This window comes from Phacochoerus africanus, chromosome 2, assembly GCF_016906955.1.
Source record: "Phacochoerus africanus isolate WHEZ1 chromosome 2, ROS_Pafr_v1, whole genome shotgun sequence".
NCBI lineage: Eukaryota > Metazoa > Chordata > Mammalia > Artiodactyla > Suidae > Phacochoerus > Phacochoerus africanus.
The window spans coordinates 255,330,462-255,349,560 of NC_062545.1; the positions used below are offsets into that span (position 1 = coordinate 255,330,462).

Sequence of the window (19,099 nt, forward strand, 5' to 3'; positions counted from 1 at the left end):
AGTGGTTAACGAATCCGACTAGGAACCATGAGGTTGCGGGTTCGGTCCCTGCACTTGCTCAGTGGGTTAATGATCCGGCGTTGCCGTGAGCTGTGGTGTAGGTCACAGACGCGGCTCGGATCCCGCGTTGCTGTGGCTCTGGCGTAGGCCGGTGGCTACAGCTCCGATTCAACCCCTAGCCTGAGAACCTCCATATGCCGCGGGAGCGGCCCAAGAAATGGCAAAGAGACAAAAAGACAAAAAAAAAAAAAAACAATTGTGGGTGTCTGTCGTGTACTCATCACTGCACATGCAGAGGTGAGGAAGAAAAGCACTCGGCGAAGACTGGTTGAGCTTAAGGCCCCTGACAGCGGGCCTCGTGCCAGCTGTCGGGATGCCAGTGGGGGGTGATCGGCACCAACAACCTGACGTCCTCGGCGCTGAGTGTAACCGTATTTGCCGAAACCCTTTTTTTCAATGGGCCTTACACGCATATAAAGGCTGAATTTCTATGGCCAAAGAGAAGCAAAGAACTGAGACAGATTATAGACTGTTCAGGGGGGAATAAAAACACCTCCCTTCGAAATTCTTGAGTCATTTCAGTTTTTATTCTAGAGTCATACAAAGCACTATCTGTTACTTAGCAGTGGCTTTCAGAACATTTTTGCCATGACTCACAGTAACAAGAAATACCTTTTAAATCATGATCCAGGTCATAGTTCTTCATGCCTTCATTCCCTCCATAAGTAGGTACCGACTCCCTACTATATGCCAAACAGTGTTCTCAGCAGAATACAGGAGTAAAGAGGAAAGAAGCGGAGAAAGAGGGAAACAAAACCCCTTGTCCTCAAAGACTTTACATGCTGGTGGAACAGACAATACACAAAGTAAGTTTAAACCACACAGAAAAGGAAGACTCAGGAAACAAAACCTCCCATTTATTATATGCCACGTACCCTGACGTTTTCTATTTTAAAAAAAAAAGCAGTTCACACCCTCTTTAGCCATTAGGTTGGACTCTCAATTCAGTAACGTATTGAAACCTGCACTTTGAAAAATACCAGGCATGAAGGAGGCAGAGCGTGCACTGTTCCCATTTTACAGATGAGACAGGGTGACAGGTGGAGAGGAGACGTGGCTCAGCCCACCACCCCCAACCCGAGGGAATCAAGGCTAGAACTTCGCCGAAGGCTTCCGACAGGGTCCACTGCCACCCTTCCCATGACCTCTGCAGTCCCAGCTGCCTTCGCCCCTACTGCCCTCTGGTTATAAGACCCTGACCTCTGTCTGGAGCAACTCTTCCCTCCCTTGCAAGGTAGCATCATGCCGACTCTTCTAGGCCTATCGAGACTGCTCCGTGCTCCAGGATGCTGGCTTCTTTCCCACTGCACCGGCACAGGCGCCTCTCCACCTCTCCTCCTTAAGAGCAGGTCCTCCTTACCTGTTCCCCGCAAAACACAGTGCTTTACAGAGTAGGTGTTAATAAATACACATGGAATGGAACTGAATTTGTAAGTGAGTCAAAGGAGAGGCGGAGGCAGTGCTCACTAGCTAGGACTGTGGGTTTTTGGCAACATCTATTTAAAAGGCTGAGACCAGAAAAGATACTCTGAGGAGAAAGATCTCTTTACTGAGGTTATCAAAGTCACATGGTTGGTAGAGGCTTCAAATGTATAAAAACTATACAATCCAAAAAATGTATCTCCCTGGCGCCCCTAGATTTAGAAGGATGCCGGTAGCTCATGGATCGCACAGAACAGTGACTTAGTCAAATTAACTCAAGGAAACAAAGACTCCTACAAGGAGGGCCAGGGACAGCTGGAGGGACCTGAGGCAGGGCAGAGGCAAAGGTCCCCTCAGAGCTCCTCGGCAGTAGGAGAAAGGCCACCTGTGCTGGGATGGTGACCATTATAATGGGGACAGCTGCCACCTCAGCTGAATGGAGAAAGCCAGTTCAAATTCTCAACAGAAAGAATCCAGATGGCACAGCCACACCTAGAACTGGTCATTCCTGCTTCATATAGTTTAGGTAAGATGGAGCTGGACAGTTGGTACAAATATCTAGGGGAGGAGGGAGAAGACGCTCTTTGAAAAGGGAGATGAACTTTTCCTAATTGTTGACTCAAACTGGAATTTCAAGTTTAAATTTCATCCTACCACCAAAGAGGATGGGGATTCAAGGCCAAGATGAGGTCAGTTATAAAAAATACTGTATCTGAAATATAGTATAAACCATCATTTCAAGCCTAATAAAAGTAAAAAAAAGGTCAACGCTAGGTAAATGACCTCTAAGTTTCATGACCTTACAAATCTATGAATTTACATTGATCATGAAAACTGAATCTCTATCCTATGGTTTCAAACTTTATTTTGAATTAGACACACTAATTCCATAGGACCAGAGTAAGCTGTGGGGACTGCATATTTAAGTAAGCACCCTGGATTCTGTTAGACATGTATCATGTTGAGACACTTGCTTAACCTAAGTCCTTCTTCCTTCAAGTGAGTAGAAAGGGGCTCAACTTTAATTAATGGGTTTAATTAGAGCAAATATGGGCAAGAAGACTGTGTAGGCACATCATTTACGTAGTAACACTAAATATGAGCATGTACAAATTTTAAAACTACATTTCTTATTGTTTTCAACAGTATTTAGTCACATAATTTATAGTGGCAGAGGTTTATAAAAGATGTTTAAGACGTGTCAGTGACTTCGTCTTATCTTGGGTTTTCTTGTAAAACCGAGACTAGGGGAACTAGTTATGAGTTAAAGGATATTTCAGGATGATATGCTGACTATAAACTCCAAAGGTACACTGATATCTGTTCTATAAACAGCAAGTGTGAATGGAACTTATTTAAGCCTTTTGGTTCACATTTTTAAACAGCACCCTCATGTGTTTGAAGTTAAGTGCTTTAAATGGTTCTTGAACATCTACTCTAGACGGGATAGACGCATCCAACTTTTTGGGGGCGAGGGGCTGAGTTTACAAGACCACATCCGATTCAGAGTTAAAAATCAAACCGCATTACACGAGTGACAGTCCTGGGCAGCATGACCAGTTCCTTCAATGACAGACTGTCCGGAGCTCTCATCATCCTGGTTAACCCTCCTTTTTTGCTTTCACTTACACAGATCTTTCTTTTAGAGAAACAAAACGTGTAAAAGTCCGCCAGAATTCTGAAAGTCACAGTTTGTATAGCACTGAATGATAGTAGCTTTGGCATCTGATGTTACAGTCACTTTTGCTACAACAAATATCTTCTTCATTCTGGGTCAAGGCGAGGTAAGACAGGAAGAATAAGGTTCCCAAATGCAGAATCCTGAGTTATGAAATATCCAGATGAATGTGCATGTGCATGCTGGGAAAGAGTTAAAAAAAAAAAAAAAAGAAAGGAAAAAGACGCAATTAAGCAATTGAGAGTTGCAGTTCTTCAAGCAAGGCATTAAAACCACTTATGTTTTCTGAAGGCCTGAGACCAAATTTATCTTAAAAATCAGTTCTCATGCTGCTAATGTGTAAGCCCACGGGAGATGGACAGTAATAAAGAATTCATACTAACAAGTTGGGCCAGGCACTAACTTATCATCCCCACTCTCTCCCCTGTGATTCTCTTCGGTTAATAATTGAGTCAAAGACATAGAGTGGGGAGGAAAGCCAGCAAAAATGGTCCCCAGGTACTCTGCTCTTAATCAATAAAGCAGAAGTCTCTGGGAATCTTGGTTAAATGATCAATGATCAATGTAATACTAAATTACAAGTTTTTTAAACGGATGGATTACCACATGCTATGATAGGAGTTGAGTCTTTAAACATTTCCTGCACAACAGTCATGCCGCCCATTGAAAAAAAAAAAAAGAATCCAAACAGCAATCATAAACCGTTAAGACTATCGAAGGGACGTAATGACATGACGAATTTGAAAAAAATATTGGTGTTCTATTAAACGAGCCACTTCAGCTTTGCAGGACCATTCTGTCTATGAGATACCCTAAACTCTTTGGGCATAAGCAGTCCCTTGCCAAGTGCACGGAGAATCAACCATGACCACATCAGCACCATCAAAAGATACTTTCATTACTGCTGGGTGGGTCTGTCAAATCCTCTGGGCATGACTGAGCGTCAGCAAACCACTGCAATTATGTGCGGAACACGTTTATCGATATTGCTCCACGGAAATACAAAACAGGCACTGTGCTGCCCTTCTGAGCCCCAGCAAGTCTCCAGCGAGACCACGTCGGTGACACCTGGCTCACCTGCAGAGCCGCCTTCTGCTGGGCTGCGATGTGCTGCTGCTCAGCATGGTCCCGGAAGTCCTTGTTGAGAGTGGGTCTCGAGAGCGCAATGCTGAAATGCAAACCTGGGTTACTGGATGGTTTAGAGACCCCCCTTATTTCTCAATTATATTTTCCATTACACATTCTATATAGGAATTAAAAAAAAAAAAAAAAGACCTTCTCGAATAAGTCTTTTTTTCCTTTTCCCATTGTCTACATTAATTGAAATGAAGAAAGCCTATCTATCTACTAGAGCTTCAGGTTATTGCCTTTTTATCGATGGCTTGTGGTCCTCGGCTTTTAAACAGATTTGAGGTTCTCTGGTCTATCATCACATTACATTTATGATGAAAACTAAAGAGCCGAATGTTTCAAGCAGAAGGGAGAGCATGTGTAAGAATTGAAGTTAGCAGGACTCGAGGTCAAGGTTGGGGAAGGGAGGAGTGAGTGGGCAAAAAACGAGGCGAGGGAGGAAGGCAGGTGCAGGGACATGTAAAGCCTTGTGAAGGAAATTACGGTGAAGGGAGACGTCCAGAGAGTGTCACCAGCAGAAGAGCGACTGGATCGGAAGGATCACAGACACTCTGATTCAGAAAGGCCGCCGTGATACAGACGGGGCTGGTCACCTCCTCTACCACTGCTTTTCGCCCTTCTTCCTTGCTAATGGAACCCAAACCCAGGTCAGTGACCGCTGGTCCCCTGCTTCTGAGGAGGCCAGGCCGGCCCCAGGGCGTGAGTACTATGTCCCTTGCTGGCTTCCTGTTTGGGCAAGAGAAAGGGTCACAGATCTGGGCAGGGAGGTTTCCTAGGCAGTCTGCTTAGAAGGCTTTGTGAATACTTTCCTCACTCTTACAAAAGGGACATCGCCTGGGAAACGTTCTGGTGTTTGCCTCTGTAGGTGGCGCGGTGTAGAGGTGACTGACGCCTGGGCCACTGCAGTCATATTTTGGCCAGGAGGGAGGTGATGATCCAAGGGGGAAAGCAGAAAGGAGAGAGGAAAGGAAGCTGGCCACGCTGACACTGGTGACCACTGCAGCAAGCTTCTCTGGAACCACCTTGTTAACACACAATCCTACAGCCGATGCCAACGTTTCGGTTTTCTGTTACTTCCAGATGAAAACATCCTAACTGACAAAACTGAGAAATGTATTCGAGAGAACGTAAGACTGTGGGAAATTCAGGGAGGAAGTAGTAATTGAGGCAAAAAATGAGTGGCCAGGACTAGGGCAGCAGCGGTAGCAGTGAAGAAAAATGGACACGTCTGAGGCACATTTCAAAACAGAAACGTAAGAGGATTATAAATGACTGGCGATGGAAGTGAAAGGGACTCATAAACAGGTAAACTGCCCATTTCTGGCTTTGATTAGTGGTAGATCTGTACCACTGCCTGGAACGAGCAAGCCAAGCACATGAAGTAGTTGGAGAGAAGAGAGGGAAGATGAGTTCAGTGTGGGACACACTAAGGTGGAAGTGCCTACAGGACATCAAGGGGAAGATGTCTAGGAGGCAGTTTGATGCTTGAGAGAGAGGACTAGGTTAGAGATGCAAATGTATAAAAGGCTGTCGAAGTGGACGCAACTGACTACGTCCAGTGAAGAGACGTAGACTGGGAAACTGGGGCTGGAACAGAATTCTGAGAAGTAGCAACATTCAAGAGACGGGCAGTGGAGACATGTCTGAAAAAGAAACCAACACAGTATCACATTGAGTGAATAAATGGAAACCAAGGAAGGAGTCTTTTAAGAAGGAGGAAGGAGAGCATATTAAGAAGAAGTATACAATAGAATATTACTCCACCATAAAAAATATTGCCATTTGCAAAAATAAATACCATCGGAGCTTACTTACATTTGGGATCTAAAAAATAAAACAAACGAACACAGACCCACAGAGAGAACAAATGGCTGGTTACCAGAGGAGAGGGAGTTGGGGGTGGGTGAAATAGGCAAAGCAGATTAAGAGGCACAAACCTTCAGTTAGAAAAAAAATAAGTCACAGGAATAGAATATACAGCATAAGGAATATGATCGATAATACTGTAGTAACTTTGTAGGGACAGGTGATTACTAGACGTTGTGGTGATCATCTCCTCATACACGCACAAGCCACATCCCTATGTGGTACACGGGAAACTAATATATTGCACCGACATTTCAATGTAAAAAAAGAAGGAGAGAGTTCCCCTTGTGGCTCAGTAGGTTACAAATCACACTAGTATCCACGAGGACACAGGTTCGATCCCTGGCCTCACTCAGTGGGTTAAGGATCCGGTTGCCCTGAGCTGTGGTGTAGGTCACAGACACGGCTCAGATCTGGTGTTGCTGTGGCTGTGAGGTTGGCCTGTGGCTGCAGCTCCAATTCGACCCCTAGCCTAGGTATCTCCACATGCCGGAGGAGGAGGAGGAGGAGGAGGAGGAGGAGGGAGCAACAGAGTGGTGTCAAATAACGCTAAGGAGTCTCCCAAGAAAAAGACTTAGGTTCACCAGATTTAGCCACAGGAGGTTGCAAGTGAGCTAGGCTCCAACTTGTTCTTTGGGGCGTGGGTGGGGAGGCCTGGAAGTCAGACTGCAGGGGGTTGAGGGGTACGTAAGTGAGAGAGCAGAGATGATCGGGTACAGAGGACTTCTTTCAGAGGTCTGGCTGAAAAAGAATGGGGAAAGTTAGTGTGGTGGTGGAATGGGCTAACAGATGTCAGGGAAGGGATTCAAGACGGCAGAAACGGAATAGAATAAAGATCATTAAGCTACCTCAAATCTCACCTATTTTGCATTATGCTTAAAAAGTGGGCCATTACCAATAACATAACCAAAAAACCCATTTAAAACTCTCTTCTTTTTTTGAAGGTAGGCCATAGGGAAATTTGAATATTCTGATTGGAATTAAAATATTTAAAATCATCAATTAAATCATCTAATTTTTCAAATCCAACTAGGAAATAAAACATAACATGTTAAATTCCAGACCACTGCCAGCCAATTTCAGTTATTGGTGCAGGTTATTTTTTTATATCACTGAATGTAAAAACCACATTATTCTTCATACCTAGCTCCAGGGTGGTTTGTTGAAGATTGGTTCTGCATTAGCAATTTTCTTTTCTCTTTGTCCAGTTCTGCCAAGATTGCAACTCTATTTTTGTTTTGGAAGCCTGAAAAAAGAGAGGGGGTGGGGGATGAAAAAGAGAAATAAAACTCGAGCTATTTTATAAACCTAGGCCACCTAGAAACCCAGAAAGCAAAATTCTATTTTCTGACATGGTAATGAACTCATTAGTAAGTGGTTTCACAGTTACTGTTTCCCCACTGCCTCTTTTCCAGTAACTTTGACAGCATAGGACACAGATAAATGCAACGGATGAAACTGACTGAGGACTTTTAAGACTTAGTTCTAACGAATTTTAACCACCAAAGTATGGGTGACAGCATTTGTTTTTTAACGAAATCTCTGTGGCCCCTATGGGGACCAACCTCTAGCCTGCTCAGTCAATCTTGGGGAGTAGAGATTTTTTAAGTTCCGTTTAGGCCTCTTGGTGAATGCCTCTTTCATTGGGGGGTGGGGGTGGGAGCATTAGAAATACTCAGGCCAAAACAATATTTCTGTTTCTCAACTGCTTTCATACATGGAGTTCCCACTGTGGCAGTAACGAACCTGACTAGTATCCATGAGGATGCGGATTCAATCCCTGACCTCGCTCAGTGGGTTAAGGATCCAGCATTGCCACAAGCTGCAGCTAGGTCCTGGATGCTTCTCGAATTCTGCATTGCTGTGGCTGTGGCGTAGGCCAGTGGCTGCAGCTCTGATTCAATTCCTAGTCTGGGAACTTCCACAGGCCATACCTTTGGCCCTAAAAAGCAAAAAAATGCAAAAAACAAACAAACAAAAACCAGAAATAACACACAGTCTTTCAAGGAACAAGTCGAAAACTGCAACTGACTAGAAGGCAATTCTGAGAGAGAAATGGAGCATAACTGATAGGGTGCAAAGAGATGTGTCCCTTATCAAATACTGAACACTGGGCTTGATTCTGAGCTCCAATCTTTTTTTTTTCTTTTCTTTTCTTTTTTTTCTCTTCCATGGCATATGGAAGTTCCCAGGCTAGGGGACGAATCAGAGCTACAGCTGCCAACCTATGCCACAGACACAGCAATGCCAGATCCAAGCAGCATCCACGACCTACACCACAGCTTGCAGCAATGCCGGATCCTTAACTTGCCGAGCGAGGCCAGGGATCGATCCCACATCCTCATGGATACTAGTCGGGTTCTTAACCTGCCAAGCCATAATGGGAACTCCTTGAGCTCTAATCTTATGATCTAGAGCAGAGGTTCAAAGTCCTGGCTCAGGAGCAGCATCCAACTGTGTTTTTAAAATCTGAACTAAATGCCAATATGTAAACATAGAGAGTGTGTATACAAAATTCTCAGACCACTTGTTTCTCTTGAAACATCTCAAGATCTGGCAACAGGGGTCTGGATGCCCCCATGGCAACAACTAGGTGAAACAAAGGAACAGTTGTCCCCTTTAGCTGGGCACTCTCCCCAGCTTGTTACCGTAGTTATCGGATTTGTTTCTATCTGTAGGCATTTACGTTTCTGATCCCTAATGTGGAAGAAAACAAATGGAAGGGTTAAAGGATTAAGAAGCAGAACACTGGGGGTGGGGGGCGGGGAGCCAAGGGACTAGGATTCCTGGGTGAGCATCGCTGTGCTCGAGGAAGGAATGAAGATGGTGGGAAGAAGGGAGCATTTTTCAAGCAGAGCAGACCTAAGCATTCCCAAGGACACTCACATGAGGGGCTCTAAGCATTTAATGTGGATTATGAAGGAGAATTGGGTGGTAGGATGCATATTTCCTCCTCTCCTGGGGAGAGGGGCAGAGACTGGTCAGGGACAGTGTAGGATGCACAGGGAACAAGGAGCATTCACTGAGGCACAAACCAGGTAGCCTCTCTGCTCCTGGGATGTAGTTAAGTGTAATTTTCTACAATAAGATCCTCCTACCGTCAAGGGTCACACAGATTTACTCTACAGCATCAATATGTAAAACGTAATTGTTTTATTATAATCACTACCTGGACTGTTTTTTTAAACACACACTGTTTCTTGGCACAAATCAAGATTTAACTTTTACATGATTTTACATGTATCTTAAAGTTATAAGCAGCTTCTACATTCTTCAAAGCATAAGGGTGTTAAAATATGTTATCTCATGTACAGTAGGAATTATTTAATATTCCTTTTTAATGAAACTTTTTCCTATTAAAGTTGTCTTGGAATAAAGCAGCACATTCTAAATGTTCCACTTTTAGAACTATAACTCTATCTCCATTCACACTCATATATATTCTCATTTCCACGTTCATTTATAGAAACATTTAATCCCCACACATTTCTGTCTCACTAAAAATACTCTGGAGTAACTAGCACTACATCAAATTGCATTTGAAACCTAACAGCTGATATTCACTTTACATGAATAGTTCTACCACACTTAAACAAGGACTAACTGGAATTCTTTTTTTTTTTGTCTTTTGTCTTTTTTGGGCCACACCCGTGGCTTATGGAGGTTCCCAGGCTAGGGGTCAAATCAGAGCTGTAGCCGCCGGCCTACACCAGAGCCACAGCAACGCGGGATCCGAGCCGCGTCTGCAACCTACACCACAGCTCACGGCAATGCTGATCCTTAACCCACTGAGCAAGGCCAGGGATTGAACCTGCAACCTCATGGTTCCTAGTTGGATTTGTTTCCACTGAGCCACAACGGGAACTCCTAGAATTCTTTTTATTGAATAAAATCTAAAACTAAAGAATGAAAATTATCATTTGATTGGTGAGGTTACGGATAATCCACTTTCCAATTACAGTTGTTCTATTGCTTTCCTATCAATGATTTTTAACAGGATGTTTTAAAATATTCAAATCCTTTTAGGTGGTATCCTACAAGCTACCTCGTCTTTACAACCATACAGTAAATCAAACTGTAATACTTAAGAGCTGTTCGGAGTTCCTGCGGTGGTGCAGTGGATTAAGAATTCAACTGCAGCGTCTCAGGTTGCTGTGGTGGCACAAGTTCAGTCGCCCGCCTGGTGGTGTCGCAGCTGCAGCTCGGGTTCAATCCCTGGCCAGAAACTGCCATCTGCCACAGGTGCAGCCATTAAAAAAACAACCAAAAAAAAGCTGCTTAGTGTTAGAGCCAAGTCGTCGTGGCAGTATTGGTTTAATAGGTTTTAAGTTATATATTGATTCAACATATATTTATTGTGTATTCATGACATACATACAGTGTTACCGAGTACAAGTCTGTGTGCTCCACTCACTGTGAGGCCAACTAATACCGAGATGTTCGAGTGTGGCGCAGAGAAGGGTTTATTTCAGGGGCTCTGCAAGGAAACGGGCAGCTCACGCCTTAAAAAGCTTGAGCTCCCTGAAGGCTTTCGGCAAAGCCCTTTTAAAGGCTGGGCGAGGGAGGGACATGGTTATTGCAAACTTGATGTCAGATCCTTTGTTCCTGGATCTTTTGTCCATGTGGGTCAGGTCACAATGTTCCCGTTATTCTCTGCTCAGGTCAGGTCACGGTCACGCTACACATTCCAAGCTACAGGCACCATTCTTTTACAAAAGGCACAGAGCACGACGAAGCACAAGGAATAGAGCACAACGGTTAAAGTATAAGCAACAGTCTAGGAGTTTCCTTTGCGGCTCAGCAGTTAACAAACCTGACTAGGATCCATGAGGATGCAGGTTCGATCCCTGGCCTTGCTCAGTAGGTTAAGGATCTGGCGCTGTTGTGAGCTGTGGTGTAGATCACAGACGTGGCTCGGATCTGGTGTGGCTGTGGCTGTGCTGTAGGCCAGTGGCTGTAGCTCCGATTCGACCCCTAGCCTGGGAACTTCCATATGCAGCAGGTGTGGCCCTATAAGAAGAAAAAGAAAAAAAAGAGAACAGTCTAATACAGAGTCCATGCAATAAACCCTTCTCTGCTCCAAACTCTGACGTTGTGGTATTGTTTGGCCTCACTGTGCGTCAGGCACACAGACTTGCACTTGGTAACACAGGCACTAAGGTAGAGTCAAAAGATACAGTGATGAGGCACGACTTGATTCTAGATCTCATGGTTCTTAAATATTCTGGTGAAGATAGAGGTTATCAAATAATTACACAAATCAGTGTATAATTAAAGCCTAAGATGAGCAGTCTGAAATAAATAAAATTCTGTAAGTATTTATAACAATCATTCTAGGAATAAATGTTGAATCAACTTGGCCTAGACTGGGAGTAGGGAGAGCAGTATCGGAAAAATATCCTACATGAAGTAATGCGTGAGCTGAAAATTTAATTAGGGTAATTAGGGGTGGGGGACAAAATGACCCTCCCCTCTTTAGAAAGTAGCTGCAAGGTTGAGAATAGACTAGACAAGAGAGGAAGAGACTATTACAGTAGAACAAGCTGGAGATGACAGAAGTTGTTAGTGGCCACGGAGAGAGAAAACAGCCCCAGGAGCTGAGTAGGCAGTTAAATGAACAGGACGGTGACAAATCGAGTACACAATGAGGAAGAAGCACGGACGGTCCTGAGCTTTATGGCTCATATAGGTAAATGTTTTATTATTTCTAGTGCTGCTATAACAAATGACAACAAACTTAGCGGCTTAAAACAACACGGATCTATTATCTTCCAGTTCTGAGGGTCAGGAATCTCACTGGGCTAAAATCAAGGCCTGCATTTCTTTCTGGAGGCTCTGGGAGAGAATCGGTTTTTGCCTTTTCCACCTTCTAGAAGCTGCCTAAGTTCTTTGGCTTGTGGTCCCCTTTCTCCAGCCTCAAGGCCAGCAAACGTTTCCTCTCTCTGACCCTTCGGCGGTCATTTCTCTCTCCGACTACAACTAGGAAAAACTCTCTGCTTTTAAGGACTCATGTGAATAATCCAGGATAATCTTCCCATCTCAAGGCCCTTAATCTGAATCACAATGCAGAGTTCCTTTGTCATGTAAGGTCACACAGATTAAAATTCTCAAAATGGTACTTCTTTTCAATCCAAAAATTATCATGAACCTATAAAATGTTCCATGCTAAGATGAATCCTAAGAAGAACATGAGACTTCAGTCACTGCCTGCCAAGGCCGTGTGAAATTCAGCAGTTCAGATGACTACTAGAGTCTGGCAGACTGCTAGTCTGAAAGAGGGCTTGGGGAACACAACGGATTCTATCCCCTACACCAGAGACATTAATAAACACACAGATGAACATTTTAAGTCATGTTCTTTCATTATCACTGTAAGATAATTATGGCACTTGGCATTCCAGCTCCATAGTAAGTAGTTCCAATACAATCAACAGTACAAAAATAATTCAATATAAAGAATAAAATGCAATAGATCCAAATAAATAAGAATTTTATTTTATTTTTTTGTCTTTGTAGGGCTGCACCTGCGGCCTATGGAGGTTCCCAGGCTACAGGTCTAATCGGAGCTATAGCTCCCAGTCTACACCACAGCCACAGCAACCTGGGATCTGAGCCGTGTCTGTGACCTACACCACAGCTCACAGCAACACCAGATCCTCAACTCAAGCGAGGCCAGGGAGGGAATCTGCGTCCTCATGGATACTAGTTGGGTTGGTTAACCATGAGCCACTACAGGAACTCCAATAGGAATTTTAAATTTTCACTGAGAGTCTAGGAGTCACTAGAACATGATATGGACTCCCTCTGCTGGTACCAAATAGCAGCAGCTCCATGACACTGATAAAAACGCTGATAAAAGAGCAACAAAAGGCGAAGGACTAATCTAAATTCACTTCTATTTAATTAGGGGATGTTTCATAGTGGATTTGACTATGGACCAAAGGCAGCACAGCAACGATTGTGCTTTATTGCAATTGCTAAAAAAACAAAACAAACAAAAACAACCCAAACCCAGCAAATTATAAATCTCAAATACTTGTGCTATTAAAACAGAGGGATAATTGAAAATTTATTTTCCTTTGGACTGCACTGTGTGATTTTTTAGCAGCGTAATTTCTTGCCAAAATAGATATTCCTCAGTTTCATTTTTGGTTCCAATTAAATTTTTTTTAGGAGTTCTTGTCGTGGCTCAGTGGTTAACGAATCCGACTAGAAACCATGAGGTTGCAGGTTCAATCCCTGGCCTCGCTCAGTGCGTTAAGGATCCAGCGTTGCCGTGGCTCTGGCGTAGGCTGGTGGCTATAGCTCTGATTCGACCCTAGCCTGGGAACCTCCTTATGCCATGGGAGCAGAACAAGAAATGACAAAAAGACAAAAAAAAAAAAAAATTAAATGTTTTTAAAATTCATTTTTGCTTTTGTTTTTTAGGGCCGCACCCGAGGCATATGGAGAGTCCCAGGCTAGGGGTCGAATCAGAGCTGTAGCCACCGGCCTACTCCAGAGCCACAGCAATGCTGGATCTGAGCCGCATCTGCAACCTACACCACAGCTCACAGCAACGCTGGATCCTTAACCCACTGAGCAAGGCCAGGGATTGAACCCGCAACCTCATGGTTCCTGGTGGGATTCGTTTCTGCTGCACCACGATGGGAACTCCAAATTAAATTATTTTTAATTTGAATCCTTCTAACTTGGTGAAAAGAACCGGTCGAGATCGTAGGAGGATGCTGACCTGTGATTAGTCCATAGAGCACACAAATCACACATGGTTATTTGAGAGAACACAGTAAGTATTAGCTGGTTACAGCCAATAAAGCTGTCCTCACAGCTAGCTTTTTACAACACTACACTTCTATAAAACTTATGTAACCTTTAGTTTGTCCTAAATGTAACTAATATACTAAAACAGATTCGGTGGGCTTCCAACTTCCAGTACTAGCAGAATTGTTTGGTTAGACTAATCCTGCCATAAATATAGGAATAAATTCTGGACAAAATACTTAGTAGTCATTATTTGAAGGAACTAGAGACTGAGCAAAAACAGGCAGAAACTGCAACTTGTAAGATTTGGGAATCAGTAGCCTTTTGCACTCCTCAATCCACAAACAGCTTGCAAGATCTCTCAGCTTACTGGCTTGGGGTATCAGAGGACAGAGTTCAGAGTAACTTGCCTATAAAAGTCACTCAAAGTTTTTGCTTTCTGCTAAACTACACATACATAGGGGAGACCCCAGCAGTGAAGCAGCAGCTGAAAGCTAAAAAGAATGAGCAGAGCTTTCAGCTGCTGCCCAACCTAACAGAGACAAGAGTCTGGAGTATGAGATGAGCCAAGCCATCTGCTAGAAGAAAAATCAAATTTCAGAGGACTGTAACAGAATGCAGAGTCTCTACAATGGATTAGTCATAATAGCCAGTATTCAATTACAAATCACTTAGTTAGGAAAAAGAAAAATGTAACCCAGTCTCAAAAAAAAAAAAAAAGAAAAGAAAAGAAAAATGCAGTCAACAGAAACCAACTCCAAGATGATCTAGATAATGCAATTAGCAGTGACATAGGACCTGTATACAGACTTAGAACAAACAAAAAAAATTGATAATAAAAAATAACCAAATTTCTCAAAATTAAGCAAAGGGCTTGAATAAACATTTCTCAAAGGAAGATTTACAATGGCTAATAAACACACTCAAAAAAGTGCTCCACATTTGTCATCCAGGAAAGGCAAGTTAATACTACAATAAGATGTCACTTTACAGCTTCTAAAATGGCTAAAATTGAAAAGACCAACAATGCTATATATGGAGCAACCAGAATCCTCACACATGCTAGAAGGATTTGCAACCACTTTGGGGAAAGATTTGGCAGTTTTTCACAAAGTTAACTATAAACTCAGCTGCTCCATTCCTAGATATTTATGCAAATATCTGCAAAAAGACCTACAAATGAATATTCATTTATTCACAATGGCCAAAACTGATATAACCCCAAACCTTCCAAAAAGGAGGATATAAATAAGTAAATTGTGGTAAATTCATAAAATGGAATACTAGTGTCCAATAAAAAGCTATGTTTGTGGGGTTTTTTGGCTTCACTTGCAGCATATAGAAGTTCCCAGGCCAGGGATGGAACCCATGCCACAACAGTGACAATTCCAGATCCTTAACCCACTGGGCCACCAGGTAACTCTAAGAATGACCTACTGATACACAGTACAACATGGATTCTTCTCACAGACAGTACAGTGAGTATGAGAAGCTGGACACAAATACACACTATATGACTCCATTTATATGAAGCTTAAGATAAAACAAAACTAAGATTAATTTAAAAACACGATGGGTCAAATAGTTTTTTTGTTTGTTTTTGGCTGTGCCTATAGAATACAAAAGCTTCTGGGTCAGGGATTGAACCCATGCCATAGCAGTGACTCAAGCGCTGCAGTGACAATGCTCAATCTTTAACCCAATGCACCACAAAAAACCCCAATTTACCTTTCTCTTGATAACGTTCTCTGAATCCTGGGCCAAAAGGGAATTCCCAAATAAGAGTTTAGACTTGATACAAAAAGGAAATACAAGTTTGCTTCAAGTTTCTAAGCAGGAAACAACTTACAAAGTGGAATTTAATACTTTCTAGAGATGTAATTTTACTTTTTAAAACTGTTTTTAAATAAAAACGTCTTATTTAGAATATTTCTAATCTTATTTTATTTATTTAATTTTTTGCTTTTTAGGGCTGCACCCGTGGCACATGGAGGTTCCCGGGCTAGGGGTCTAATGGGAGCTACAGCTGCCGGCCTACACCACTGCCACACCAGATCCAAGCCACGTCTGCAACCTATACCACAGCTCACGACAACGCTGGATCCTTAACCCACTGAGTGAGGCCAGGGATCGAACCCAAAACCTCATGGTTCCCAGTCAGATTTGTTTCCGCTGTGCCAGATGGGAACTCCTAACCTGATTTACTTTGGAGAGCTCTTAACATAGATGAAATGTGTATGAAAGTTTTTAGAGCAAATGAAGATGAAGGCATGGATAGTGCCTAGTGATAACTTCTTGAGAAAGGGTTCTGAGAGTTCCCGTTGTGGCTCAGCAATAATGAACCCAACTAATATCCATGAGAATGCATGTTCGATCCCTGGGCTTGTTCTGTGGGTTAAGGATCCAGCATTGCTGTGGCTGTGGCGTAGGTCGGCAGCTATGATTCAGCCCCCAGCCTGGGAACTTCCAAAGGCCTTGGGTGCGACCCTAAAAAGACAGGGGAAAAAAAGGGGGGGGGGAGAGTTCTGATCTCAAGTAAAAGAGCGAGAAAACACAGATGTCAGAAGACCTAGGTTTACAAAATGTGAATGACCTTAACCAGATTAAAAGGTAAGATTTATAGCTATTAAGGATGTATATATTGGACTTGCTTGGCTGGACTTGCTTCAAATATGGGGGTTTTACTTTGCTATTCATTTTTTATTCTGGCTTCAGCATGCTAAATTTTCTACCAAAATACTTTACTACACGGGGAAAAAAGTTCCTAGGAATAAATTCCAGGATGCATTTACCTTGACCTGAAGAGTTTGCTGCCATCTTCCTATTCTGTTTCAACTATGTTCAGTGGCAATGGGTCAGCACTTTACAATCACCTATAAGAAATGTGTACACACATATCTTCATCTCTTCGGAAGCATACATCTGAAAGGCACACAGACTTAAATCAAGCCCCTCAAGTTATTAGAGCATGAAGGTTAAATGTTTATTCTTGCAGATGTTGACACCAACATTTAGCGTTAGTCTTTAATTACATAATTAGGCTGTGCTTGTCAAATACTACCAAATGTATTAACTAATTGAGAGCATCAATATGATCACAGGGATGGGAAGAAAAATCACGCATCTAGGATGCCTCTCCAGCCACTTAAAAACCGTACCTAGCAACTACTGACAGCTAAAAATAAAACGAGTCGAATATTTATCGAGTACATATTCTGCACCATACACTGTGTAAGATGAGTGAAATCAGTTATTTCATTTATCACCACTTTATAGGTGGGGAACAAAGCTAGTGAGAATACTTTGGGCTGTTGAGTTTCCAAACTTTGTGTTTTTGTATCGGGCCTTGGAGAGAACTCCAAAGAGCAAGAGCCTAACTCCTGCCCTCAAGTAACATATAATTCGGTGGGAAAGCAACCATACTAACGAAGTTTAACAAACGCGCTCTTGTAAACAGCGCTCTGCAAGCGCAGAGGCACTGATTCTCCCGGCTTGGCGAAGGATGCCCTCAGGGGTCTTTGGGAAAATGCAAGCGCTAGCAAACATTTTTTTCGTTTTGAACGAAATAATATTGTGTCTCCTGCGGCGAAGGAACACAGGGCGAGCGAAGCCGGATTTGAACGGGAAGGACAAGAGGGCCATCTTCGTCAAGCAGAGATGGGACCGGGCTGGACCTGCGTCTCAAAAGGGTGCCCTGGGGCGTGGTGGAGGGCAGGCCGGGCGGGAGCTGCGGCAGAGACCAAAGAGCGGAGGAGGAGTGAGAAACGCTGGGAGTGAGAAACGCTGGGAGCAGGGTTGGCGGAGGCCACTGCCCGCTGGCAAGGGACGGCTACAGCGGGTCAGCGCCGGGGCCACGTGCTCTACTCCCCCGGCGCCGCCAGATGGTCCTACTTACCGGAGGCGAGAGAGCCCGGGGCTGCCTCAGTCGGGGTGCGTTCTCCAAGGGGACGCGACTTGAAGAACCGCAAACAGAGCTCAACGTGCCGTTCTACAACCTTCCCGCCCCCGCTGCGCTTCCGCCTCTCGATGACTTACCGGGGAGGGAGCGGAAGTTCCGCCTCCCGGCTGAACCCGGGGGCCGCTGCTCACTGCGATTCGTACTCTAACTGCCGCCTCCTGCAGACGCCACTTCCCCTCCAAGAGTGGCAGGCGGAGAGGCTCTTGGAACACGCAGGCCGCACCAGCGGGGGCGGGGCCGGCCGGGGCGGGGCCCGAGCGGGGCGGGGCGCAGGGACGCCTCCTACGGGCTCCGCTGGGCAGGGGCGGGGCAGAGACCGCCGGGTCCCTAGCACCGCGAGCGGCCCATTCATCCAGGGAGCGGCGGGGGCGAAAAGCCACCAGCGCTAAAGGCCCCGCTCCCCTTGGGATTCGGAGAGCAAGTCTTCATAGGCTAGACTCGCTTTCCAGCTTTAACAACCTTCTCAGGTTGCGCGTCTATATACGCAAATCCCAGGCATATTTTTCTTTTGTAGTTTACATAATTATACATGAGAAAAGCAATAAACTTGTGGAAACTTTTACTACTGTGCAATAGTCTGTATTTAAGAAATGGGTATGCCACATCTCAGAACAAGAAGTCGTTCCTAGTGGGATCACCTGTCGGCCTGATTCCAGCACAATAGATATACTTCTCTGCATTGAATAGTAACCTCGTGTGGATGTGTGTCACCTGTTCTGGGTCGTTAACCATCTTAACATCGCCATCTTTTCTAGAATTTGAGCATATGTTCTTAATAACTGATGTTTGCTTAATAATATGTTTATGGTGCCCAATTTTGTTGTGCATGGACCCATGACTGAAATTTGAACTACCAAGCATTTATTAAGTGCCTGTACATGCTAGGTGCTTCCTGGGCATCAGCTCTGGTCCTGTCACTCCCTGATTTATGTATGACTTACATTCACTCCTATATTTATATGTGATTTATTTATATATTTCTTTCTTTATTACTTATACATCAGACTCAGAAATGTTCAGTTACTTTATGTCAAGTAGCTAGCTGAATTTCAATGACTAAAGGTCTGTCATATGGGAAAGCTCCGGTTCTTAAATCTCACACATTGTCTCTGCTCTGCAGGAAGGAACTCCTCTGAGACCAGATCCGAGAGCTCAGTAGTCTGCTGACTTCTTTAATCTAGATGTAAAATGAGCATTTTGGTAGTTGGCTGGGACCCCTTTTC

The 19,099-nt window shown here is 43.8% G+C and overlaps 1 protein-coding gene across 4 annotated transcripts; it reads right to left on the reverse strand.

The window, feature by feature from the left end:
* Window positions 1-565: 565 nt before the first annotated feature.
* On the reverse strand, window positions 566-17,950 carry INIP (INTS3 and NABP interacting protein). 4 transcript variants are annotated; one of them, XM_047768171.1, is made up of 5 exons: window positions 17,814-17,950; window positions 16,711-16,840; window positions 7,301-7,403; window positions 4,238-4,328; window positions 566-3,342 (listed from the first exon to the last, which is right to left on the reverse strand). In XM_047768171.1, the coding sequence occupies exons 2-5, from the start codon at window positions 16,733-16,735 to the stop codon at window positions 3,247-3,249; spliced, it is 315 nt and encodes a 104-aa protein (XP_047624127.1). In that variant the 5' UTR covers window positions 16,736-16,840; window positions 17,814-17,950; the 3' UTR covers window positions 566-3,246. The 4 variants fall into 4 exon arrangements, with proteins under 4 accessions (XP_047624127.1, XP_047624126.1, XP_047624129.1 ...); XM_047768170.1 differs by having other exon boundaries at window positions 16,711-16,791; window positions 17,814-17,947; XM_047768173.1 differs by lacking the exon at window positions 16,711-16,840 and having other exon boundaries at window positions 17,814-17,912.
* Between the last annotated feature and the right edge of the window lie 1,149 nt (window positions 17,951-19,099).

Excerpts from the sequence above, each read along its gene's own strand:
- INIP (XM_047768171.1), bottom strand. The coding sequence starts at position 16,735 with ATGGCAGCAAACTCTTCAGGTCAAG. Across the intron at positions 7,404-16,710 it reads AGCAAACTCTTCAGGTCAAG|GCTTCCAAAACAAAAATAGA; the intron begins GTAAATGCATCC and ends CTCTTTTTTCAG. Across the intron at positions 4,329-7,300 it reads ACAAACCACCCTGGAGCTAG|CATTGCGCTCTCGAGACCCA; the intron begins GTATGAAGAATA and ends TTTGCATTTCAG.